General features: G+C 36.0%; 4 protein-coding genes across 4 annotated transcripts; 2 read left to right on the top strand and 2 right to left on the bottom strand.

Moving 5' to 3' along the window:
• Positions 1 to 2,386: 2,386 nt before the first annotated feature.
• LOC124452011 lies at positions 2,387 to 3,954 on the top strand. The gene is made up of 2 exons (XM_047002606.1): positions 2,387 to 2,807; positions 3,476 to 3,954. Exons 1-2 carry the CDS (start codon positions 2,387 to 2,389, stop codon positions 3,952 to 3,954), a joined length of 900 nt encoding a protein of 299 aa, XP_046858562.1.
• A 20-nt stretch (positions 3,955 to 3,974) lies between these two features.
• Positions 3,975 to 6,819, top strand: LOC124452010. The gene is made up of 6 exons (XM_047002604.1): positions 3,975 to 4,166; positions 4,278 to 4,467; positions 4,610 to 5,265; positions 5,392 to 6,006; positions 6,084 to 6,432; positions 6,695 to 6,819. Exons 1-6 carry the CDS (start codon positions 3,975 to 3,977, stop codon positions 6,817 to 6,819), a joined length of 2,127 nt encoding a protein of 708 aa, XP_046858560.1.
• Positions 6,820 to 8,008: 1,189 nt separating this feature from the next.
• LOC124450927 lies at positions 8,009 to 12,517 on the bottom strand. Its single transcript, XM_047001578.1, has 3 exons — positions 11,975 to 12,517; positions 9,041 to 9,267; positions 8,009 to 8,736 (listed from the first exon to the last, which is right to left on the bottom strand). Exons 1-3 carry the CDS (start codon positions 12,491 to 12,493, stop codon positions 8,490 to 8,492), a joined length of 993 nt encoding a protein of 330 aa, XP_046857534.1. The 5' UTR covers positions 12,494 to 12,517; the 3' UTR covers positions 8,009 to 8,489.
• Positions 12,518 to 18,174: 5,657 nt separating this feature from the next.
• On the bottom strand, positions 18,175 to 22,787 carry LOC124452009. The gene is made up of 3 exons (XM_047002603.1): positions 22,275 to 22,787; positions 18,747 to 18,973; positions 18,175 to 18,433 (listed from the first exon to the last, which is right to left on the bottom strand). Exons 1-3 carry the CDS (start codon positions 22,785 to 22,787, stop codon positions 18,187 to 18,189), a joined length of 987 nt encoding a protein of 328 aa, XP_046858559.1. The 3' UTR covers positions 18,175 to 18,186.
• Between the last annotated feature and the right edge of the window lie 3,846 nt (positions 22,788 to 26,633).

Below are 26,633 nucleotides of genomic sequence, written 5' to 3'. Positions count from 1 at the left end.
TTGGTTTCTGAGATTTTCAAAGCACTTAATTGCATTAATGCAGCCATTTTCTATTTTCATAGAATGATATTTACAATCTTCATTGTGCTTGAAAAAATAAAACTTATTTTATGAACTTGACTAAGTTGATGAACTTAATAAGTTTATCATTTTATCTTTATTTTTATTTTTAATAAACAATGTTCCTTATTTAACATTCTTACTCTACTATGAATGTACTTATCTAAAATCATGACATTAAAGGTACAGGAAAAATTTGCTACGGCTCTCAATCAAACAAACAGCGTGACTAAAACTTTTTCCTAGATACTACTGACCGTGACCGGAACGAACTGGTACCTGTTTGACTCCGTTCCAGTCAATAGAGCAATTACTCTCGCTTTATGCTGAGTATATAAATGTCAATTGATATGCATGCGTCTCTGATTTGATTCAAAAATAAAAAGATGACGATTTTCATAATTTTTCTAAGTATAACTTCTTTTGTGCAAGCTTATCAGTCTTCAGGTTGTGATGCACCAGTTGGTCATTACTGTCCTTTGATAAATAATCCATCACATTTTGCAAAATGTGGCAAAGGAAAATATCAAGACCTAACAGGTCAAACATCTTGCAAATCGTGTAAGTTTGGAGAATACAATCTTCAAACTGGACAATCAAAATGCAAAGTTTGTCCAGTTGGTCATTCTTGTCTTTGGAAGAATAAATCTCCCGTAAAGTGTCGTAACGGATCGTATCAAGACAAAAGAGGAAAAATATTTTGTCGAACGTGCCCAACTGGCAAATTTTGTTCCACAAATGGACCTGTCATAGACAAGAAGAACACTCGTTCTTTACCACCCGAGAAATTGGCGGCGATTCGAAATGCTGCAATATATGCAGAAGAGGCCTACCAAGAAGTAAATCCAACTGAAACAAGGTTGAAAGACGGCGAGAGGGTGAAAGGCTTTGTCAAGTACGAAGGAAATAGAATCGTTGTGTCTTTTCAAGGTTCTAAAGACCTTACTGACTGGTATAGAAATCTCAAGTTCTTCAAACAAAGATATTCGGGTTGCGAAGATTGCGAAGTACACATTGGATTTTTTCAGTCTTATAATGCACTGAAAGACCAAATGCTTGAGAAAGTAAGCGCTTTATCTGACGAACATTCCGACGCTAGAGTTTTAGTGACAGGTCATTCACTTGGTGGGGCAATGGCAACTTTAGCAACAGTTGATTTAGTAAATGCTGGACATCGTGTCGATTTGATAACCTTTGGCTCGCCTAGGGTTGGTAACCATGAATTTGCAGAACATGTCAACCGAGCTTTGAGCGGATTGAATCTTAGAATGACGTATAAGAATGACCTTGTTACAGTCATTCCTCCTCTTATGAGGTTTGTACATATTGGCCAAGAAATTAATTGCGTTGGTACAGACAGATGCCACGAATATCCTGTAAACGAAGATGTAACACATTTTAGAGGAACAATTGCAGATCATTATATGAACAACTATCTTACAATATGAAAAGTTAAAAATGGTTTATTATATGGCAAGCGTCACTTCCGGTTAAATGGCGCACTTTGATTGGCTCAGAAACATTTTTGCCAGCCCATTATTTTCCCGTAATCGACCACCGTCCAAAACGCATAATTATACTGTCAAATGTAAACAAACTTCGTAAAGCAAACAGCAAAACGCAAAATAAACGAAACAAAAGCCATTTACGAATGTGATTCGATGGTAAAACACTTGGAAAACAGTGAAACTATACAGACGATACAATTTAAAACGATTATTTTGGAAGACCGAGGTCTTTTTGTACAAATCTCGCCCTACGGGCTCGGTCTGTACAAAAGTACCTCGGTCCGTTATTTTTCAGTAAAAACCTCGCTCTCAGACATTAAGAGCTTAGTATTTTACATGAAATGAAGCTTGCTTTCTTTCTCGTCCTTGCTATTTCACTTTTTTAGTCTTAGTCCATAAAAAAATAAATCGTTTTAAATTGTGTCGTCTGGATAGTTAAACTGTTTTCTAAGTGTTTTACCTTCGATTCACATTTGTAAATGGTTTTTTGTTTCGTTTATTTTGCGTTTAGCTGTTTTTGCTTTACGAAGTTTGTTTACATTTGTCAGTAAAATTACGTGTTCTGTACCGTTTTTGATTATGGGAAAATAATGGCCGTCAAAAATGTTTCTGAGCCAATCAAAGCGCGCCATTCAGCCGGAAGTAACGCTTGCCATTTTATAATCTGTTTTAGAACTTAAATAAATCGATTAAATAAAAAACTTAAACAGATTACTAGGTCGCCTATAAAGAAACTTGGAAAATGCAACGTGGCACCTACCGACGAAGGATTGTTATTGTGAAAATTTCGTACGAGATATTACGCGTGACATACAAGCATGGCAAATGACGAAGAAAAACTCAATATAAAATTAACTCAACTAAAGTTATCTGCTCAAAGAACAGCTAAAATATTAGATTCGGGAAAGCGAGAAACTATCGAACGACAACTGAACGCACTCAAAACAACTATAAACGAAGCTGACAATTTTGAAAGAGCTGTAGAAGCAGCGAAAATCGAAAGAGAAGACGACCTTGAAGAAATCAGCGATTGGAATGCGGAAATCGAAACAAAAATAAGCGAAGCCGAAGACGAAATAAACAAGCTACAACACTGGCTGAACAATAGGAAATTAGAAGAGGAAAATCACGCTCGCGAGGAGCAAATTAAATTTGAAGTAAAGCTTCAAGAAACACAAGCTCAAATCAATGCAACAACTCAAAATTCAAAGTCCGAGGACTCAAAAATAAGTGATGAAGGTATGTCGGTAAGATTACCAAAAATAAATATTACGAAATTTGAGGGGGAATACATGGATTGGCCCAGATTTTGGGGGCAATTTACGGAGACGGTGGACAAGTCAAATATAGCTGCCATCAACGAATTCACATATCTGTGTGGTGTCCTTGAGCCCAAAGTTAAGCGACGAGTAGAATCATTACCGTTTACCACCGAAGGATACAATAGAGCGAAGTCAATTTTAAAAGATTACTATGGGAAGAATTCGGAAATTATAAAAGCTTACATAAAAGAGATCATGCGAGTTCAAATCTCGTCAAAGACACATGTTTTTCATGTGCATATTAAAACCGTGTTAGGATTAATATATTATAAAAGAGATCATGGGCTTTCCTCATATCTCCGGAGCAAAGCCGAGAAAGATTGCCGAATTTAGTGAGAAGTTAAATCACAGTGTCCAGTTTGGAAACGCTGGGTAAACTGAAAAATGTCCAAGGAAATGTTTCCATGACTCTAGACAAACTCCCAGCCATAAGGTCCCCACCTTGTTAGAAATGATCCAGAATGGGAAAGTTGGGACTTTTCCAAGCTTACTGAAGCAGTCAGACAGTGGACCAGGCGAAATCCAGTCTGTGAGAAAGAGTCAGACACACCTGGATGGAAATCTAGAAAGTCTTTCATACCAAAGAAAAGGGGGTGTGCGTCTACTGTGAGGGAAATCATAAGTCGGGGGAATGTAAAGTAATCAGTACTGTCAAGGAGAGCAGAGCAATTTTAGTCAAGAAGAAACTTTGTTTCAACTGTACAGCAGGACAGCATCTTGCTAACGCTTGCCCCAGCAAGTCATCATGCAGAAATTGCCTCAAACGACACCATACGAGCATATGTGATGTCACCAATCAAGAAGAACCACTAAAAACAGGTCAGACTGTGTTGACTACAGATGGATCTACTGGTGAAGGAATTTTCCCCATTCTTGTTGTCAAGATAAATGGAATTACATGTCGTGCATTGATTGACTCAGGGGCTGGAAGGTCATACATATCTGGTAGACTTGCATCTATGCTGAGGGTGAAACCAATTGAGACACAAACTACTAAAGTTCACATGCTTCTAACATCAAAAACAACAAGACTGGAAATCTATGAAGGGAAGTTGAAGCAATAGACAGTGATTATTCAATGAAGATGAAGTTGATCAAGTTGGGGAAAGAAGAGTTACTCACAGTGGACAATCCACATTATAAAAACTTACAAAGAGAGTTTGAACACTTGAAGAATGCAAAATTTTTTGATAATGATCAGAAAGCTCAATTACCTGTCCATATCGTTTTGGCAAGCGGGGAATATGCACGGTTAAAAACTCGCACGAATCCACTAGTGGGAACTGAGGGGCAACCAATTGCAGAAAAAACAAAACTCGGATAGTTTGCCTTGAGCCCTGATGTGGAACCAAACAGTAAAAGGATGTTGCTTACCTAAATTTCGCAGAAGGATTATGAAGATCTCTGCAGGTTGGATGTGCTGGGCCTAGCAGACACTACTGAACACGACCAATCAATGGTGTATAACGAATTCAAAGAGCAATTAACGCGATTCCGGAGGGCTGGTACGAGACCGGTCTTCCATGGCGCGGAAATCATCCACCTCTCCCATCGAACGAAACAGGAAGCATCAGAAGGTTGGAATCTTTAGAGCGATGATTACAGGGAAAGAAATTGACTGAAGATTACAACGCAGTAATCCAAGACCAAAGCACAATGGCATAGTTTAACCAGCAACTAACGTAGCAAAAGGTAATGAATTCTACATACCTCACAAAGAAGTCGAACGCGAGTCAGCGCAGTCCACTAAACTGAGAGTGGTGTACGATGCATCAGCAAAAGCTTCACCAGAAAGTCCTTCTTTAAACGAATGCCTGTACGCGGGACCTTCGCTAAAAAACAAGCTGTGGGAAGTGCTGGTAAGAGCGCAAAGTTTCCCTGCTGCAATCACTGGGGAAATTCAAAACGCATTTCTCCAAATTCGTGTACGCGAAAGTGAACGGGATTCTTTAAGATTTCACTGGCGACCAAATTCACAGGCTGATGTAGAAGTACTACGGTTCACGAGAGTATTGTTTGGATCGGTTTCTTTTCCAATCCTACTTAGGGGAGTTCTTGAAACGCATTTCTATCACTGGAAAAGCAAAGATCCAGACGCAGTCGAGGCTCTGAGAAGGTGTCTGTACGTTGATGACATCATTTCAGGAGGATGCACGGTGGATGAAGCACGAAAAAAGAAATTGAAAGCTATCGATAATCTGGGTGACGCAACCTTTATCCTTCGTAAGTGGGCATCAAATGCAAAGGAGTTGGATGAAGGTAGTGTTAACAAAAATCATGAAGAGCAAACAGCGGCCAAACAACAATTTAGGGTGCAGCCAACTGAGACGAAGATCGTTGGTACAACGTGGAATAAAGAGAAAGACACGTTAAGTGTACAAATAGAACATTGTGGGAAATTGCCAACAAAGCGCAACATTTTAAGTCGACTGGCGAAGATTTATGATCCAATGGGAATTGCATCCCCTCTGCTTTTGCAAAACAAATAAATCTATCGAGAGGTGTGTGATCTGAAATTACCTTGGGACGCGGAATTGATTGGTAAATTGAAGCAGAGCTGGGAAAAGTGGGAAAACACCTTATCTGTTCTTTCATTCCAAGAACCCTGTAGCTTAGAGATTCATGGATTTGGGGATGCCAGTGGTGAAGGTTTGTGCGCAGTCGTCTACACGGTCGCTAAACCATCTAGAGTTACTCAGGAATTACTGGCAGCGAAATCAAGACTTGCCAAGAGAGGAATGACTATCCCGAGGTTAGAGCTGGTTGCAAGTGATATGGCCGCAAATTTGGTCTCGAATGCTAGCATTGCACTGAGGCACATTCCACACAGGAAACAATGCTGGTCAGATAGTACTGTAGCTTTATATTGGATTAAAGGAGAGGGTGATTATAAACAATTCGTGTCCCATAGAGTGGAAAAAATCCGAGCTGCTAATAAGATCGTGTGGCACCATAAGCCAACAACCGACAATTCGGCCGACCTCGGAAGCAGAGGTGGCAAACTGACCGAGATGTGGATGAAAGGTCCTGCCTGGCTATCAGAGCGTAGTCTCTGGCCACCAGATCTTACAATCAAACCGTCGATTGACTCCCAAAGTGAAGCAAAGGCGGCGAGAGTAGTTTTGAGCACGGCTATCCAGCGGTCAAACTTTGCAATATTAAGTGATGTTCTTCAAAACATTCATTGCGAAAGGCGATTCGTATTGGGGCGTGGGTGAAACGATTTATTGATAATGCTCGACAAAACAGAGATAATATAAGGCACGGGCCACTGACATCTGAAAAAGTGGAAGAGCAACACATGTCATGGATAAAAATGGTACAAGCTGGAGTCGCAGAAAACCCAAAGTCTCAAACGGATCTGATTCAGTTAAATGTACAACCCGACGATGACAAGATTTTAAGATGTCACGGTCGGATACAAGGAGAGCTCCCTATTTACTTGCCTGATGACGCTCTATTCACAGTGAAGTTAGTGGGAAATGCACACTTGGAAACACTCCATGGGGGAGTTATACTTACAATGGCAAAGATCCTGAAAGGTATTGGGTTCCTCGGCTTCGTCGACTAGTCAAAAATCAAAGGAAGAGATGCTACAGATGCAAGAGATTCACGACCAAACCGTATCAAGCTCCAGTACCTGCTCCTTTACCGAAGACTCGAACAAAAGGAACCACACCGTGTAAAGTGATTGGTGTCGATTTCGCCGGTCCGATTAAGTATAAAGTCGAGTTGTGAGAGGTTTCAAACTTCAGTGTGGAAAAATATCTCTTAAGAGACCAATCCAACTGATCTATCCTTTAGAATTACAATGCGACGTCAGCAACCATTTAAAGGAGTTGCGAGTGAACGCCAAAGAATTCAGACCAAGACGACAAGCTGCTGTGGTTGCGGACGCGTTAAATCAGAAGCTAATGGAACAGGAATGAAATAAACTTCGAGACAAAGTGATATAACATGTGACTCATTCGTAGTCACATGTGGGGGAGGGTGTTACAAATTATGTTAAAGTTGTGTTGGGTTTCAATTCTACATTCAGGTACGTTGGGGACGATAAGGAACAATGTAGAAAACATGGGTGGAACGGAAGAAGAGAGAGCAGAGAACGGAAGTGAGAGGGGGCGAGACAAGCGAGAGAAGCGAGATACTTTTAGGAGTAACAACAAAAAATTGTTTAAGAACTCAAAGTTGTGATTGTGATTATTTTTCGTGTTCCGAAGACATTGGGACGGAGGTCAATTTTTGGAATAAATAAAAGATGTTTACTGTGTTTTTGCACATGCTTTCGCAATCCTCGGAGACCTTTTGGAGAACCTAGAGCAGATCAGTGCAAGCACGAGACCGAAGGTCGAGGGTTGCACATTCTCGAGAGTTGCACATTCTTCGACAAATTTTCACATCATTCAAAATAAAAAAACTTTTCTCATTCTAAAACGCAATCCCTGATGCAATTAAATCAATGGTGGTATATTGCGCGGGATGTAATGCCCGATACATTTGCGAAACTTCGCGCCATTTATCCACCAGAATCAGGGAACATACCACAACAGACAAAAACTCTCACATCTACCGACTCCTTCCTAAATCTCACTCATGTAAAACCAACTATTCACCCTTCTGCTTCAAAATCATCGACACTGCCGACACCTCATTCTCCCTTAAAATCAAAGAAGCACTCTGCATTAACAAAACTAACTCTGACCTCAATCTCAAGTTTTTAAATTCAATACAATATTTTAGTAAGATATTAGAAATTTTGTATTCTTCTTATTATTCGAAGACAGTCTTCTTTTTCATCTCTTATTATTTTTCCTGAAAATCTGAAAATTTAAGAATATTTGTCAATTCATACAAAATTTCATTTGATTAGAGAATGTGCATATATGGTAATTCTCTTGGTAATTATAGATTTTATGCAAATTTTCTCTTCTATGACCATTCCTAAAAGTAAACCTTTTAGACATATTAAACACTTCAGAAAGATTATTTCTATTTTTTCTGAAGTTACTCTTGTCCCGAATTGAAGAATTGGCACATATACCATGATGTTTATCATGTTCATTTTACCCAAAAATAGTTGAGATTTATTTCAGTAAATGAAGTGCATGCAAACACTTATACGTGTCCTTGACTAAAGTTATTGCTATATCTCTCAAGCTGTTTTTAGCAGTTTTATATACTTCTTCATAAATACTGAAGTACTTTACCTTTTAAACTGTATGAAAAATTGTTTATAACTAAGCATAAAGATTGATGTGGTTCGCATCTTGTTGTTCATAAACTTTTGCTACGTTTTCATTCAATGTCCAGTTCAATGTACAAGGATTTGTACCTTTTACAGACACATATTTTCACTTGGCAGAAGAAGACATCAATATTCTTACTCTTATGTTTGTTATTATAAGTTCATTTAAGACGTGAAAACAACAAATACAATCATCATGAAGAAGAACCTTGCAAAATAGCTAATAACTGTAAAAATTGAAAAATCATGCAAATACAATTCAGTCTAACACCAAGTATTACTATACTGCATTAACTATATGTGAAGTTTTTTGGATTATATACGAATATAAAAAAAGTTTGGTTCATCTCGAGTTCAAGCAATTAAAAGCATTTTCATAAGTGCAAAAAAGACGAAGGGGAGGATTCCAATGGCTTTGTGCTCTCTGTTTCCAGCACTTTTTTTTGTAGGTGATTTCTTGTAAATCCGTGGAGGCTCAGGTCTCAAGTCGGATGAGGGCGCAGCAAAAGTGTCACAATTTGTTTTAAGTTGATTTCTCAAAGTATTCAAAACATTCCAAGCACTAGTCGATTTTGACAATCTTCTGAATGGTTCGTCGATACTGCAAAAGATAACAATTAAATAAAGTGTGCAGTACTATATGGCACTATGCGTGTATAACGAGCCGTGAATAATGCAATACAGTTTTTTATGCACAACATAATTACGTTAATCATAATCAAAATTAGTGTTGTAAGCAGCATAAAAACTTATTTAACATCTTGTAACATTTCCCGGTCAGCAAGTCCCAGATTTCGTGAAACAATTAATGATATGTGTACTGAGTAGATCGAACTTCGAATGATAATGGATGGAAAAATTCGTTCATACATGACAAACGTGTAAAAAAAATTTTCATAACTTACCAGTCACTGACAACCTGATGACAATCATTACTATCCATTTTTACCAAGAGCTCAGTTTCATTTGCTGAGCAATAAATTGCTGCACAATCGATTTCAGTCATTTGTGACACACATGAATCTGAAAAAATCCTTCCACCATCACCGTATCGTAGATTACGAAGACGTCTCAAAGTTGGCTGGATTCTTACAGAAGTTTTTCGATATTCTTCAAGGAGCCACGATGTCATCTGAAAGTAAATTTAAAATATGATTATTCGTAAATAATGTAGACAAATTTTTAAATCTTGAGTTTGGATATCATCTAAGTCTTTATCATCAACTGCTCTATTTATGAGATGGGATCGTGGACGATGTACCATAACTGCCTAAATAGGGGGACTGGTCTGCTATGGCTGCTTCACCTACTGTCCAATTTTATCTACAATTTTATCTACAGTAATATATTGTCGTACGCCAAATCAAATACCCTATTGACCTTTACTGCAGATATTCTCATAATTTTCGCAACAATAACATGTAAATATTTTTCTCTCATTTTAAACTTTCTCATAAATATCTGTTGCATTTTCGGTGGAAGCACTTAGTGTGTGACTTTTCCAGTATGTACGTTTTTTCAACAGTAGAAAACCATACAGAGAAAAAACACAAGACTGGAGAAAGCTGTTCAAAATCTATTTTGTTATCTGATACCTAATTTTTATTTTGGCTGTCTGAATTTTGTCATCAATTTTCAAATTTGAACTTAAATTTAATGCGAACATTTCAGAACACATGTCACCCTGAATTTTAATGCCCCTTAGGTCAAATGAAATAGCAAGATTGTATATATTTTCAGAATATCTTACAATTAAGGCTTATAACTGAACTTATTTCTAACAATGAGCTACTTCTACCATTATTGGCCATGCCAAATGACAAATGGATGCCTTGAAAGAAAATCAAACACTTTTAAAAGTTAATTGGACTTATATACGCAGCCACTGCATTAGATGAACATGGAATTCTTTTCAATCCATTAAACTGACGAAAGATCTGAATCTTGCATCAATTTACTACATGATTTAATCATCATTTAGGAAATTTAATATGCATGAATTACTGCTGGTTTCATTGGCGTCAACCCTGCAATAATTAAGTGCGGGGACCAGAAATTGTTTTAAGAAGAAATTAGCCAGGCATACCAGAATGTATGAATATGCCCCCCCTCCTAAAAAAAAATTAATACAGGATTGACGCCAATGGTTGGTTAATTTGTTCTACTTTTATACCGGTTTTTTTCATATGAATTACGAGCCAATTTCCAAATTTCTTTTTTCTGAGAAGACATTAAATTAGTTTAACTAGACTTAGACTTGATTCTTCTTGCATTTTCGATACATATAAGCAAAACAACTGTTTCTTTTCTTATTAGAAAATGTCATGCATGTTTAGCTTATATGCATGATTCACTTCATCTTCCGTAGTGCATCACGAATAGCTCAATTCTGATAGTATTACCTTTGATAGTTTTATACTTGCACGTGGTTAATATTTTAAAATACATGAGCTAGATCAAGTACAAAAACTATGAGTACAGAGGCAGTGACTGGGATTTAGAGTACCTCAAAATAAATTACTGAGTCGCATTTTGGCGAATATTTAAATTTCTAAACACCGTAGAGGTAAATTCACAGGTAAAACTATATTCTTTAGAAATTAAAAACCAATAGTGTTTTTCTGAATGTAATTTGAATTTAAAATTGAGGAGATATGATTTATTCTGAGGTGTCTTCGATCCGCTACTGTACAGAGGATTCGTTGTATTCGAGCTCATGGAAAATGTACACGATCGTTTAGTTCTGACCAAGTACGTTCACAAAGCGTTCATTCACAATGGGAGATAAAGTACGTACAAAAAATCAGTGAGCCGTTAGTACGAAAAAGCTTGAAATTGAATGAGCTACTTAACGCCAATGTGATGATCTAAAAGGAATAACATGCGAGTGATGTGAGCACGAATTGTTTTCGTTGGCAAAAGTTAAAGTGGCTGCGTGTGTGATTATGACTTGCGCGAAAAAAACTCCGACAGAACTTAAGTCGCTTTAACTCGAGTAATCAACATGGTTAACTTGACACCCAACCTACTTTAACTAACCCTAAGTATTCAAGGATCTATTACGCTGAAATTGGAAACTACCGTGTGTTTGCTCGGAATTCTTGTGGTGTCAATCAACGCGTTTATATTTCTACAACTGAATGTGACGGATTTTATTGAAGGCAATAAAAAGCTTAAAACTCTTGTAGTCTAGGTAAAATCACACCAGTTACTTTCATTCAAATTTGTGATCTGATCAATAGAAATTTTGAATTTCTAATTTCTAGAAAGTTGTCTGCTTCATAATTAAATTGTAACCTAAGTTTGTTTACAGGAATTAATTATATAATACAAAGAAATTGTCCAGACAAATTTCAACGCCCTTTTTCTATATTTTTGACTTTCCTTTTAAGCACCCCATGTGCCTTTTAAGATAGTTCTGGCGCCCTGAATTTTTCATACAAACCATAAAGAAAGGGAGTTGGCATTGATGACGTGTTACTGACTCACTGCATATAACAGAACACGATATGAAGTAAAAAAAGGTTAACGTAATAGAAATCATAATAATTTACTGAACATACGGTTTCCATCAGCCTAATTGAGGGCGCGTCCAGATAATTTACTTACAGTAAAAAATTACGACAAGATTAATGCAATACTTCAGATGATCGATGATTTTTCTGTTTTAAATCAAATATATTTAAGAGGCTTTATTTATCAACATGAGACTTCATGTATGGGACTTATAATATAAATAACTCATAAGAATACTTTTTATTATATCGAAATATCCTATCAAAAATTTAAGGGTTGATCAGCAAATCGTTTATTTTTAATATATATTTGTGTTGACGTACCTTATACTTTGGCTGCGGACAAGCACCACTGATGGGTGCAGTATTCGCAACACACTGATCGTTTGAATGTCTGCCCTTTTTAAGAGTCTTGCAGAATTTTTGGTTCTTAAACTCATTTACAAGATTTGATGGACAACGAGAGTAAACGTTGTTACACAGCCTTGTAACATCACCATAATCTCGACTGTAATTGATTTCGGAACATCTTGGGGTCCATTGTGAACATAAGGCTTCTTTAACAGCATCTCTGCACAAAGATGAAATGCCAAGTTGAGTATAGAGATTGAGTGCATGTGAAACGACCTTGTTCTTCTGTGTGTAAAGTTTGGCGATGTATGGATTCAATTTCCAGTTTAATGTACAAGGACTTTCACTTTGTACAAACACACATCCTTCTCTTTTTGAAAATACGTAAAGTTTTCCTTCTGGTGCTTTTCGTTTCACGATGTTGCACAAGTAGGAATTAATAAGTAACGACTGGAGAAGAAGAAATGAAATGATCTCTTTACAGTTTGCCATTGTTTTTCATTTAAGTATAAACATATCAAACTGATAAACTCTATGTTGACAAAAGACATGTCGCTCTAATTGGGTCTTAAGCTGGTCGGGTGTAGTATTTCACAAAAAATTAATGGTTTTTTACATCTTGTGCTTTGTTAAAACCTTCGTCAATTATTCTTATTTTTGTACTCACAATTGATGAGGAAGTAACAAAATGACGTTTAAAAACGAAAAAAAACAAAATAATCTGCGATTTGGACGCCTAGCGTTTGCGAACGACATGTTACGCCATGTTTAAAATAGACATGTTTCGACATCTCATGATGCCATCTTCAGTATAAGTGAAATAATAAATAATACAAGGTTTATACAAAAGTAATATGATGCATAAATTACGACAATAAAAAGGAAATAAGATAAATTAATGGGGAGCGTCCGAGCGTATTATAAACTAAATATTGTATTGAATTTGAAAACTTGAACATTGAGGTCAAGGTTAGTTTTGTTAATGTGGAGTGCTTCTTTGATTTCAAAGGAGAATCAGGTGTCGGCAGTGTCGATGATTTTGAAGCAAGAGAGTGAATAGTTGGTTTTAAATGAGTGATATTTAAGAAGGAGTCGGTAGATATGAGAGTTTTTGTCTGTTGTGGTATGTTCCCTTATTCTGGTGGATAAATATCGCGACGTTTTGCTAATGTATCGAGAATTACATCCCGCGCCATTGAATTCATATACCATTATTGATTTAATTGCATCTGGGATTGGGTTTTTGAATGAGAAAAGGTTTTTGATTTCGAATGATGTGAAATTAGTCGAATATCAATATTTGTACAGAAGCGTTTTATAATGTTTGTAAATCTGCTCTGTGTGTGTCGTGAGTAATGTCCGATGTATAGTAGTTTGAAGTATAGAGTTGTTATTTTGGAATTTTCATTTGTGTTGGTCGTGATCGTCGTGTCAGGAGTTTCGATGTCTAATTTTAAGGTTGTTGCTTTGTTTGTTGTCAAGATATTCCTTTAACGGCTCTGTTAATAAAGTGTAGTGGGAAAGAGTCTCGTAAAAAGTGGATGTGATGTTTTTTATGTTTCGTTGAAAGCCATTGTTCGTATTGTTAAGTTTGTATGCTCTGTCGATTAGAATGCTTATAAGTCCGGTTTTGTATGAAATTGGTGTGAAACTAAAATAGTTCGTCAGAAGTCCTGTGACGTTGGTCTGTGATATGTAGATGTTGTACAGCTGTCATGGGATTTTGTTAGTAAAATATCAAGAAATGACAGTTGATCTTGTTGTTCAGTTTGAAATGAAAATCTAATGTTTGCGTGCTGTGAGTTAAGGCAATTATAAAACTTCATGGCCCCAGTTTCGTTAGTAAAAACACAAAAAATATCGTCAGCGTTTCTGCGGTAAAAACGTGGTTTAGTGTCGTTATAAATAATTAGCAAGTTTCGTTCATGTGAGCCTATGAAAATGTTAGCAAGTATGAGTGCTAAGGGAGAGCCCATCGCAACACCGTCCGTCTGGTCATAAAATTTCCATTAAATAGAAAATTTGTCTGTGCTGTTGCTATTAAAAACAGTTGTGTGAGGTCTGTCCGGTTTATACTGAACCTGGGATTGTGAGTGAATATTACGTCAATTGCTAGGTTTATGGTTTCAGTAAGTGGTATGTTAGTAAATAAGCTTCCAACGTCGTAGGAGATGAAGAATTTGTGACAAGAAGTTGATGAGTTGAAAGATGAGAAGTCGTCGATGAAAGTGAAAGAATCTTTAATGGAGTGGTCATCTGGTATGAGTGGTGTTAGTAGAGAACTAAGATACTTAGCTAAATTATAACTGTATGCGTTAATTGATGAAACTATCGGTCGTAGTGTAGGCGATTGTTCTGCTTCTAGTTTCTTGTGGAGTTTCGGCAAGCCATAGAAGCGTGAGGGTTGAGAACCTCTGGAGAAGATTTCATTGTAAACTTTGTTGTTGATCGAGTCTTTCTTTAGAAGCTTCCTTAACAGTCGTTGCAGTTTGGCTTCACATGATAGTGTGACGTCTTCTTTGAGTGGGGTAAACTATGTTGTATTGTTAATGATTTTAAGGCAAGAGTTGCGATACATTTGACGATCCATGATAACAACGCCATTGCCTTTGTCCGATTCTAGAATGATAATGTTTGGATTGTTGCGAATGTTTTTAAGGAAAGGATGTTTTTTGAAGTCAGCTTGTGTCGGGTGATAAGATGAGATGTTTGAGGGAGCGATGTGTGTGCTAGCTCCGTTTTAGATGCGTGTAGTCTTCTTGATTGCGAATGTTGTGTTTTATACTTTGGTGGATTTTTTCGTATGTTGCCAGAATGTCGGTTGAGTCGAGTCGTGGTGGTTTAACGCTGAACTCAAGTCCATTTTTCACGAGTTCTAGTTCTTCGTCTTTTAATTGGTGTGATGATAGATTGGTTATCGTCTCGTTGTGTGGCAATGGTAAAGTTCTGTTCCTCGTAAGATTACTTAGTTTTTTCCAATGTGTGGTAATTGTCTTTTCTAGGTATTTTGTTAATTATGCTATATAAAAAAAACAAAGCCAAATACCTACAAAAGACAATTACCACACATCGGAAAAAACTAAGTAATATCACAAGGAACAATATGTTAAATTATTCGTGATTCGGCAATAACATTCGGATTGCACGTGAAATATTTATAATTTTATTGTGGAACAAATAACAAGTTAAATATCGGCGAATAACGATATTATGATAACAAGTTCAGAATATCACTTAATCTGACATGTGTCATATCTACTTAATTATGCATGCAATGCTATGCTGTTTGACTTTTCGTTCGATGTTCATATCTTAACACAGAACTCTACCATTCTCACACAACGAAACGATAACCAATCTATTATCACACCAATGAAAAGACGAAGAACTAGAACCTCTGAAAAATGGCCTTGGGTTCAGCATTAAACTACTACAATTGAATTCAGCCGACATTCTGGCAACATACGAAAAAACCACCAAACTATAAAACACAGTATTCGCAATCAAGAAGACTACACACATCTAAAACAGAGCTGGCACACATCGCTCACTCGTACATCTCATCTTATCATCCGACACCAGCTGACTTCAAAAAACATCGCATCCTTAAAAACATTCGCATTACTCCAAGCATTATCATTCTTAAACCGGACAAAGGCAACGGCGTTGTTATCATGGATCGTCAAATGTATCGTAACTCCTGCCTTGAAATCATTAACAATACAGCAAAGTTTACCCCACTCAAAGAAGACGTCACACTATCATGTGAAGCCAAACTGCAACGACTGTTAAGGAAGCTTCTAAAGAAAGACTCGATCAACAACAGAAGTTTACAATGAAATCTTCTCCAGAGGTTCTCAACCCTCACGTTTCTATGGCTTGCAGAAACTCCACAAGAAACGAGAACCAGAACAATCGCCTCCATTACGACCGATAGTTTCATCAATTAACGCATACAATTATAATTTAGCTAAGTATCTTAGCTCTCTACTAATGGCACTCATACTGAATGACCATTCCAAAATAACAACTTTATACTTTAAACTACCATACATCGGACATTACTCGACACACACAGCGCAAACCTACAAACATTATGAAACGCTTCTGTACAGATATTGACATTCAACTGATTTTCACATCATTCAAAATCAAAACCTTTTTCATTCTAAAACCCAATCCCTGATGCAATTAAATCAATGGTTGTATATGAATTCAATTGCGCGGGATGTAATTCCGGATACATTAGCAAAACTTCGCGCTATTTATCCACCAGAATAAGGGAACATACCACAACAGACAAAAACTCTCATATCTACCGACTCCTTCTTAAATATCACTCATGTAAAACCAACTATTCACCCTCTTGCTTCAAAATCATCGACACTGCCGACAACTCATTCTCCCTAAAAATCAAAGAAGCACTCCACATTAACAAAACTAACCCTGACCTCAATGTTTAAGTTTTTAAATTCAATACAATATTTATAGTAAGATAATAGAAATTTTGTATCAATTAATGATGGGAAAACGTAAAAGTATTTCTTAACCTAATGCCTACAGTGACATTAAAATAATGTTTTAACATGGTTTGCCTGGAAATCTTAATGGCGAGAATATAATCAACATGTCGATTAAAATCAATAAACTTGTGTTTTATTTTTTATTTTTAAAAGGTTATTTTATACGCAAAATAGAAAACATATTTACTTGTTTTATAAACACTTTTAAATGTATTGGAGAAACTTGAAATTGCTCGGAAACACTTTTGCGTCGTGTTTGTGCTTGCACGCAATTTCTTGTTTCTGCCAAACTTTCACAAGTGTTAAGCTACATAACTCAATGGAAACAAGTAAATATAATTTATAATCTTAAAAATCACCATGCACTATGTCTGGTCAAAGGTTGATGTTACATAAATTAAAAAACAATCTTGGCAGAGATCAAATTTTCATATTTTCAAAGAACAACCACACAGGACAAAAAAAGAACACTTAACTAGCTAACGCTAATCATGAATTAAGAATTCATTTCAACCATATTTAGGTCACAAAAATAATCGTATTGTCCCAATGACAATGTTTATTTTCAATGTTAAACATCATGCACTAAAAGAACACTGGAAGCAGCCTTACTTTGTTTCACAGTATATGTAAAGGTGCATCGGCAAGTTAATCAAAATCTACTTCCCACTAACTGAAAGGTTTTAAAAACCCTAATTACTTATTTTCTGCTCATTGGACGGGAAAGTAATTGCATATATTTTATTGCGTCATCATAATTTTTACCGAGGTTCCGGGTGTTTTTGGCAAATGCCCAGGGGTTATGAGCAGGTTGCAGGGGCTCCGGGGGCTCCTAATTTTATAGACAGTCTTCTTTTTAATCTCATTTTATTTTTCCTGAAAATCTTAAAATTTAAGAATATTTGTCAATTCATACAAAATTTCATTTGATTAGAGATTGTGCATATATGGTAATTTTCTTGGTAATTATTGATTTTATGCAAATTTTCTCTTGTGTGATATTCCCTAAAAGTAAACCTTTTAGACATGTTAAACATTTCAGAAAGGTTATTTCTTTTTTTTCTGAAGTTATTTTCGTCCCGAATTGAAGAATTGGCACATATACCATGATGTTTGTTATGTTCATTTTACCCAAAAATAGTTGAGATTTCTTTCGGTAAATAAAGTGAATGCAAACACTTATATGTGTCCTTGACTAAATTTATTGCTATATCTCCCAAGCTGTTTTTAGCAGTTTTACATACTAGCTTATAAATACTGATGTACGTTACCTTTCAAACTGTATGAAAAAATGTTTATAATTAAGCATAAAGATTGATATGAGTCGCATCTTGTTGTTCATAAACTTTTTCTACGTTTTCATTCAATGTTCAGTTCAATGTACAAGGATTTGTACTTTTACGGACACACAATTTCACTTGGCACAAAGAGACATCAATATTCTTACTCTTATGTTTGTTATTGTAAGTTCTTTTAAGACGTGAAAACAACAAATACAATCATCATGAAGAAGAATCTTGCAAAACAGGTAATAACTGTAAAAATTGAAAAATCTTGCAAGTATAATTCAGTCTAACACCAAGTATTACTATAGTGCATTAACTACATGTGAAGTTTTTTGGATAATATACGAATATAAAAAAAGTTTGGTTCATCTCGAGTTCAAGCAATTAAAAGCATTTTCATAAGTGCAAAAAAGACGAAGGGGAGGACTCCAATGGCTTTGTGCTCTTTGTTTCCAGCACTTTTTTTTGTAGGTGATTTCTTGTAAATCCGTGGAGGCTCAGGTCTTAAGTCGGATGAGGGCGCAGCATAAGTGTCACAATTCGTTTTAAGTTGATTTCTCAAAGTATTCAAAACATTCCAAGTACTCGAAGACTGTGACAATCTTCTAAATGGTTCGTCGATACTGCAAATGATAACATTTAAATAAAGTGCGCAATACTATATGGCACTATGCATGTATAACGAGCCGTGAATAATACAATACAGTTTTTTATGCACAACATAATTACGTTAATCATAATCAAAAATTATTGTTGTAAGCAGCCTAAAAATTTATTTAACAACTTGTAACGTTTCACAGTCAAGGAATCCCCGATTTCGTGAAACAAATAAAGCTATATGACATGTATACTGAGTAGATTCAATTTCGAATGATAATGGATGGAAAATTTGGTTCATGCATGACAAACGTGTGAAAAAAAATCGTCATAACTTACCAGTCACTGATAACCTGATGACAATCATCTCTATCCATTTTTACCAAGAGCTCAGTTTCATTTGCTGAGCAATAAATTGCTGCACAATCAATTTCAGCTATTTGTGAAACACATGAATCTGAAAAAATCCTTCTACCATCACCGTATCGCAGATTACGAAGACGGCTCAAAGCTGGCTGGATTCCTAAAGAAGTTTTTCGATATTCTTCAAGGAGCCACGACGTCATCTGAAAGTAAATTTAAAATATGATTATTCGTTAATAATGTAGACAAATTTTTAAATATTGAGTTTGGATATCATCTAAGTCTTTATCATCAACTGATCTATTAATGAGATAGGATCGTGGCCGATAAGTCATAACTGCCTAAGCATGGGCGACTGGTTAGCTATGGCTGCTCAACTATTGTCCAATTTTATCTACAGACATTATCATTTTCTGTTGCAAAATTATCAATGTTTTACTCTTTTTTTGTTTACTAACAATTGTAGATGCTATCGTTGATTTCTAAGTAAAATGACGGAAATTAGAAATAAAACAAGACCCTTGGCAAGCGTTTATTCTAGCTAAAGAAATGTTTTTGCAAATGCTTTCAGTAGCAGAAGATTATAAAAATGGGAATTCGGTTCCACTAGTCAAAAGCGTAACAAAACATTACGAATTAACTAAATGCACTAGATTACTCGTGGGATCGAAATACTGCCTGAAACAGTTTATCCGTTTTGAAGAATGTGAATTGTTATTTAGTAATATATTGTCGTACGCCAAATCAAATACCCTATTGACCTTTACTGCAGATATTCTCATAATTTTCGCAACAATAACATGTAAATATTTTTCTCTCATTTTAAACTTTCTCATAAATATCTGTTGCATTTTCGGCAAAAGCACTTAGTGTGTGACTTTTCCAGTATGTACCTTTTTCAAGAGTAGAAAACCATACAGAGTAAAAACACAAGACTGGAGAAAACTGCTCAAAATCTATTTTGTTATCTGATATCTAATTTCTCATTTTTGGCTGTCTGAATTTTGTCATCAATTTGAAAATTTGAACTTAATTTTAATGTGTACATTTCAGAACACATGTCACGCTAATTTTTAATGTCCCTTAGGTCAAATGAGACAGCAGAATTGTGTGAATTTCAAAATATTTTACAATTAAGGCTTACAAATAAACTTATTTCTAACAATGAGCTACTTCCACCATAATTGGCTATGCCAAATGGCAAATGGATCTCTTGAAAGAAAACCAAACACCTTTAAAATCCAATTGGATTTATATACACAGCCACACTGCATCAGATGGACACGGTATTCTTTTCAATACCATTAAACTGACTAAAGGTCTGAATCTTGCATCAATTTACTGCATGATTGAATCATCATTTAGGAAATTTAATATTCATGAATTAATGTTGGTTTCATTGGCGTCAATCCTGCAATAAATGGATGGGGGACAATATTCATATATTCAGCTATGCCAGGCTGATTTCTTTTGAAAGTGAAATTGTTTTAAAAAGAAATTAGCCAAGCACAACATAACATATGAATATGCCCCCAAATTAATACAGGATTGACGCCAATGGTTGGTTAATTTGTTCTACTTTTATAACGGTTGTTTTTTCATCTGAATTACGAGCCAATTTCAAAATTTCTTTTATCTAAGAAGACCTTAAATTTGTTTAACTAGACTTAGACATGGTTCTCCTTGCATTTTCGATACATATAAACAAAACATCTGTTTCTTTCTTTATTAGAAAATGTCATGCATATTTAGCGTATTTGCATGATTCACTTCATCTTCCGTAGTGCATCACGAATTGCTCAATTGTGATAGTATTACCTTTGATAGTTTGATACATGCACGTGGTTAATATTTTGAAATGTACGAGCTAGATCAAGTACAAAAACTATGAGTACAGAGGCAGTGCCGGATTAAGAGTACCTCAAAATAAATTACTGCAGCACATTTTGGCGTATATTTACATTTCTAAACACCGTAGAGGTAAATTCATTAAAAAAATTACAATCTTTAGAAATTAAAAACCAATAGTTTTTTTCTGAATATGATTTAAATTTAAAAGCTCATAGAAAATGTACACGATCGTTCAGTTCTGACCGAATACGTTCACAGAGCGTACATTTACAATGTGAGATAAAGTACGCACAATAAATCACTGAGCCGTTATTACGAAAAAGCTGGAAATTGAATGAGCTACTTAACGCCGATGTGATGATCTAAAAAGAATCACTTGCGAGTGATGTTAACACAAATTATTTTCATTGGCAATAAGTTAAAGTGGCTGCCTGGGTGATTAAGACTTGCGCGAAAACAACTCCGACAGAACTTAAGGGGCTGTTCACATGAGCCCAGCTAACCGGGATTCAGCGAGGCGTGAAATGATTTTGAGATATTGAAAGGAGTAAAAACTTTAAACGCAAAACTTACAATCTTTCTTATAAGTCATGAGTCATTTTAGTTGTAATTTTCAAATCTGGCCTAATTATTTGTTTTCATTTTAAAGGTTTTGTGAATTTGCAAATTCAGAACATAGGGAAATTGCTTAAATAACTTTTTTGTTGTGAAAGAATTAATCTTTTCCATTGGCTAAAATGATTAAACGCTTCGCTGAATTCCGGCTACCCGGGCTCATATGAACAGGCCCTTAGTCGCTTCAACTCGAGTAATTAGCATGTTTAACTTGACACCCAACCTACTTTAAATAACTCTAAGTATTCAAGGATCTATTACGCGGAAATTGGAAACTACCGTGTGTTTGCTCGGAATTCTTTTGGTGTCAATCAACGCGTTTATATTTCTACAACTGAATGTGACGGATTTTAGTGAAGGCAATAAAAAGCTTAAAACTCTTGTAATCTAGGTAAAATCACACCAGTTACTTTCTTTCAAATTTGTGATCTGATCTATAGAAATTTTGAATTTCTAATTTCTAGAAAGTTGTCTGCTTCATAATTAAATTGTAACCTAAGTTTGTTTACAGGAATTAATTATATAATACAAAGAAATTGTCCAGACAAATTTCAACGCCCTTTTTCTATATTTTTGACTTTCCTTTTAAGCACCCCATGTGCCCTTTTAAGATAGTTCTGGCGCCCTGAATTTTTCATACAAACCATAAAGAAAGGGAGTTGGCATTGATGACGTGTTACTGACTCACTGCATATAACAGAACACGATATGAAGTAAAAAAAGGTTAACGTAATAGAAATCATAATAATTTACTGAACATACGGTTTCCATCAGCCTAATTGAGGGCGCGTCCAGATAATTTACTTACAGTAAAAAATTACGACAAGATTAATGCAATACTTCAGATGATCGATGATTTTTCTGTTTTAAATCATATATATTTAAGAGGCTTTATTTATCAACATGAGACTTCATGTATGGGACTTATAATATAAATAACTCATAAGAATACTTTTTATTATATCGAAATATCCTATCAAAAATTTAAGGGTTGATCAGCAAATTGTTAATTTTTAATATATATTTGTGTTGACGTACCTTATACTTTGGCTGCGGACAAGCACCACTGATGGGTGCAGTATTTGCAACACACTGATCGTTTGAATGTCCGCCCTTTTTAAGAATCTTGCAGAATTTTTGGTTCTTAAACTCAAGATCTGATGGACAACGAGAGTAAACGTTGTTACACAGCCTTGTAACATCACCATAATCTCGACTGTAATTGATTTCGGAACATCTTGGGGTCCATTGCGAACATAAGGCTTCTTTAACAGCATCTCTGCACAAAGATGAAATGCCAAGTTGAGTATAGAGATTGAGTGCGTGTGAAACGACCTTGTTCTTCTGTGTGTAAAGTTTGGCGATGTATGGATTTAATTTCCAGTTTAATGTACAAGGACTTTCACTTTGTACGAACACACATCCTTCTCTTTTTGAAAATACGTAAAGTTTTCCTTCTGGTGCTTTTCGTTTCACGATGTTGCACAAGTTGGAATTAATAAGTAACGACTGGAGAAGAAGAAATGAAATGATCTCTTTGCAATTTGCCATCGTTTTTTATTCAAGTTTAAACATATCAAACTGATAAATTCTATGTTGACAAAAGAGATGTCGCTCTAATTGGGTCTTAAGCTGGTCGGGTGTAGTATTTCACAAAAAATTAATGGTTTTTTACATCTTGTGCTTTGTTAAAACCTTTATCAATTATTAGTCCGGCAGATAGTGGTTCAAAAATGATAGAAAGCTCAACATATCATGGGGCAATTTGATTTTATGCTATAATTGTAGAAAACCATCTTTTTAGTCCTTTTCCAGTTGTTGGCCAGTGTGTATTTTCTTGTGAGAGCCATAAAAGGATGTTGTCAACCAGCTTCGAATACTCTTAAGTTTTCGCCCTTTTGTTTTGAAAATTTTGCGGGAGGAATTGAGCCAACAGTCTTTTGGGTAGCGGTGATTAGTATACTTCAAATACGATAATTGAGAAAAACAATAAACTGCCACACATTTTGTCTGAAATGTCAAAAAGCCAAAAATTATCATCTTTGAAGTCAATGTGAATATTTCACCTCCGAAAAAGCCAAAGACGGCTGAAATAAGTAATTGTATCTTAAACTGTACCGAAAAAGTGCTGAACCAATAACAAAGTTTAGCGAAACATCCATAAAGTCAGTGTACAACGCGGGAAAATTCGTAATGACCAAAAGTTATTTCGATCATCGACTCCTTTCGAGATGATTTGCCTTCAGCAGAAAAAGGATACCACAGAAAATGCTATCAAAGCTATACGCATGGTAAAGCCCTAAGAAAATTGAGCGTGTCAGAATCGGCTACATCAAACATCAATGAAGCGAAGAGTCTTCGTGCTACATCGAAACGGAAAAATCGGAAAGGTATGAAGCAAAACTTTCAAAAATAATGGTAATAATTTCCAGAAACTTCATTGATGATATACACAACTGAAAAATTACTTTTATCATGCCATAGTTATATTTGTACAAGGGAACATTATTTCATGATATTTATGTTGTTACTTAGGAAAAATACTAGCAGACTATGAATGCTGTGTATGTGGTAAAAACAAAACAGCAAGAAGTGGAAGCGGATATGAGATCTTAGAAAAATGTAAAACAGAAAATGGAGCACGAACTTTACAAGAAGCTTCCTTCTCGTTGAATTACCCTCATTTGCAGGCCATGGTTGGTGAGTGCGAATGGCAGGTAATACTTGCAAAAGAATTCTTCTACCATAGGACATGTTACAGAATGATAAGCAGAAAACGGGATGTAAAGAATGTACTTCCAAGCGATAGTGAGAAAATCTTTAACGAGCTTTGCACTGTTATCGAAAACAGGGTGATCACAGGTTGCGAAGTTTTTCGGATGTGCGATTTACTGAGAATGCATTCGGAAATCAAAATTCGTTTGTTTGGAGAAAACTACAAGATTGGTTCGCCAGCACCTCATCGACTGAAAGAAAATATTCGTAAATTTTTCGGCTCAAAAGTTGGATTCTGGTCTCCGAAGTATGGTAGCGATTATGTATATAACAACAGCATTGAAAAGGGGCAGTTGATCGAAGTAGCAGTCAGGGCAAAACTTGGTAACAGTCGATGGGAAATGACATTAGAAGAGAAAACAAAAGAAGTTGGGCGTGAAATACGTAAGGAATTGTTGGAAAGTACCAGCACATTCAGCAGTTGGCCACCATCGAAGAGTGAGCTCCTTTCAAAAGACACGAGTGTTCCATTCTTAACAACATGCCTTTTGGAGGAAATACTTAGGAAAAAGCATAAAAAGTCTGCAAAAGTTTCGCGTTTGATTTCTTCTATTGGCCAAGATTTGATATACCACGCTAATAACGGGACCAAGAAAACATCAAAACATATCTGTTTTCCTTTACAATTAAAAGGAAAACCGGTTCCAAGGATGTCATAAATTGGATAAACAAGTTTGGTCACGGAGTATCATACGACGATGTCCTGATGATCGAGACAAATTTAGCGATGGAACATGCCAAGAATCAGATCCACAGATCCTTTACTCCATCTATAATACAACCATTTCGATTTGTAACGTTTGTGTGGGATAACAACGACATTAATCCCGAGAGTCTCAAAGGACTTAGCTTGCACTGCACTAATGGTATTGTGATACAATCCTCTAACGTTTTCTTTAATACGCCCGAGCCATCTTTACAACTGTGTCATTAGTCTCAAAGACAACTACCAAACGTAAGAAGTTTCATGCGCTACCTAACGAGATACCATCTTATGTAAAGGTAAAGCGAAAGAATACAGAGGAAAGTATTACAGTTAATCTTGATTTATACCAAGAGGAAGTCCAACGCTCGCACGTGATTGATACTATATGGGTCATTGCTAGAAGTCAAGCAAGTAAGAAGAATTTCGAACAGAAAACACCTAATTGGACAGGATTTAACTTTATGGTGTGTGAGAATGACAGCAATAATTATGACAAAATTGGATACCTGCCATCTATCAACCAATCTCCGACTTCTCATGATACTGTTTTAGAGCTGCTAACTCAATCGAAACTTAAAGCACAAAACTTGGTTTAAATGAAACGGATGTCGTTCTCGACATGGCGATCTACTCTAAAGCAGTTGAAATCATGATGAATCCTAAACATATTGATCTTAAAAAGTTCATTGTCCTGCGTCTTGGTGGTTTCCATGCTATGTGTATTTTTATCTCTGTCATTGGAAAGAGATTTGCAGATGCTGGTCTTCGCGATATTATAATCGAATCAAATATACTTGGCGAATCGTCTGTTGATCAAATGCTCAAAGGTAAACATTTCAACAATGCAATGAGAGCACTGAAGTATCTTTACGACGCGGTCAAGAGGCTCATGCTTGACAGTTTTATAGAATGGCTCGATGATCAACCTGAAAAATCTCGAAGGTACGATGAATTAGTTAACTCCGTGGAAATGCAAACTTTTATGTCATCTCACACAAATGAATCGTTGTCTACACTCAGTGAAGTTCATAAAGAGACTATTGATAAAATACACAAGTATCAAAGAGATCTTTTAAAAGGATCACTTGGTCCAACAGCTTCAGTTTGGTCATCATTTTTGCAAATGGTACAAATATTGCTCGATTTCACGCGATCTATCAAACTCGGTGATTGGAAAATGCATCTGCAGTCTACGGAAAACATGCTCCCTTGGCTATTTGGCTACGACCGTCCAAATTATGCACGTTTCCTGACATATTACTTAGTCAATATGCAAAAATTACCCGAAACGCATCCAGCAGTTTATGAACAGTTTGAAGCAGGCCATTTTTCTGTACGAAGACAGAATGGCAAATTTAATAAAATAGCATCAGACCAAGCTATTGAACAAACTATCAATAGGGAACAAAAGTGTGCTGGTGGCATTGTCGGCTTCTGTACGTCTGAAGGAACCGTACAAAGATGGGCACTTACATCTCATGTTGCAGCAAAATGTCAGTCAAGAATGGAAGAGTTCCTTGGAATCTCTGATGTTAAGAATGTGACGAAAGACATGGGAAGAAAGAGAGTGTTATTCGACGAGGAATGCGTCACTCGCGGCTACAACCTTATTAAAGAATGGGGAACACCTTTCAAAGAAAATAGCTATCTCGTGCATCTCAGCTCTGGATTGCAATGTAGTCCTGAAGTTCAAGCTGACATGGTAAACGCTGAAAGTAGAGGGAAAGAAGCTCTTCATAACTTTGCAAAACGTATCGAGTCCAGTGATGTCCATTTGTTCGATCCTATTCCAAAAATGAAGCTCAAGACTTTTCAAGCGATGAAGGCGAAGAAGTCTTGTAAGATTAAAGATAAAAGTGTTACTTTGAAAGCTGACCGAGATATATTTGCTCGATTGCTGGTGATACGTGGTAAGC

Source organism: Xenia sp. Carnegie-2017, unplaced genomic scaffold (genome assembly GCF_021976095.1).
Source record: "Xenia sp. Carnegie-2017 unplaced genomic scaffold, XeniaSp_v1 HiC_scaffold_24, whole genome shotgun sequence".
Lineage (NCBI taxonomy): Eukaryota > Metazoa > Cnidaria > Anthozoa > Malacalcyonacea > Xeniidae > Xenia > Xenia sp. Carnegie-2017.
Note: the sequence above shows the minus strand (reverse complement) of the source record. Positions and strands in the feature narration are given on the sequence as shown.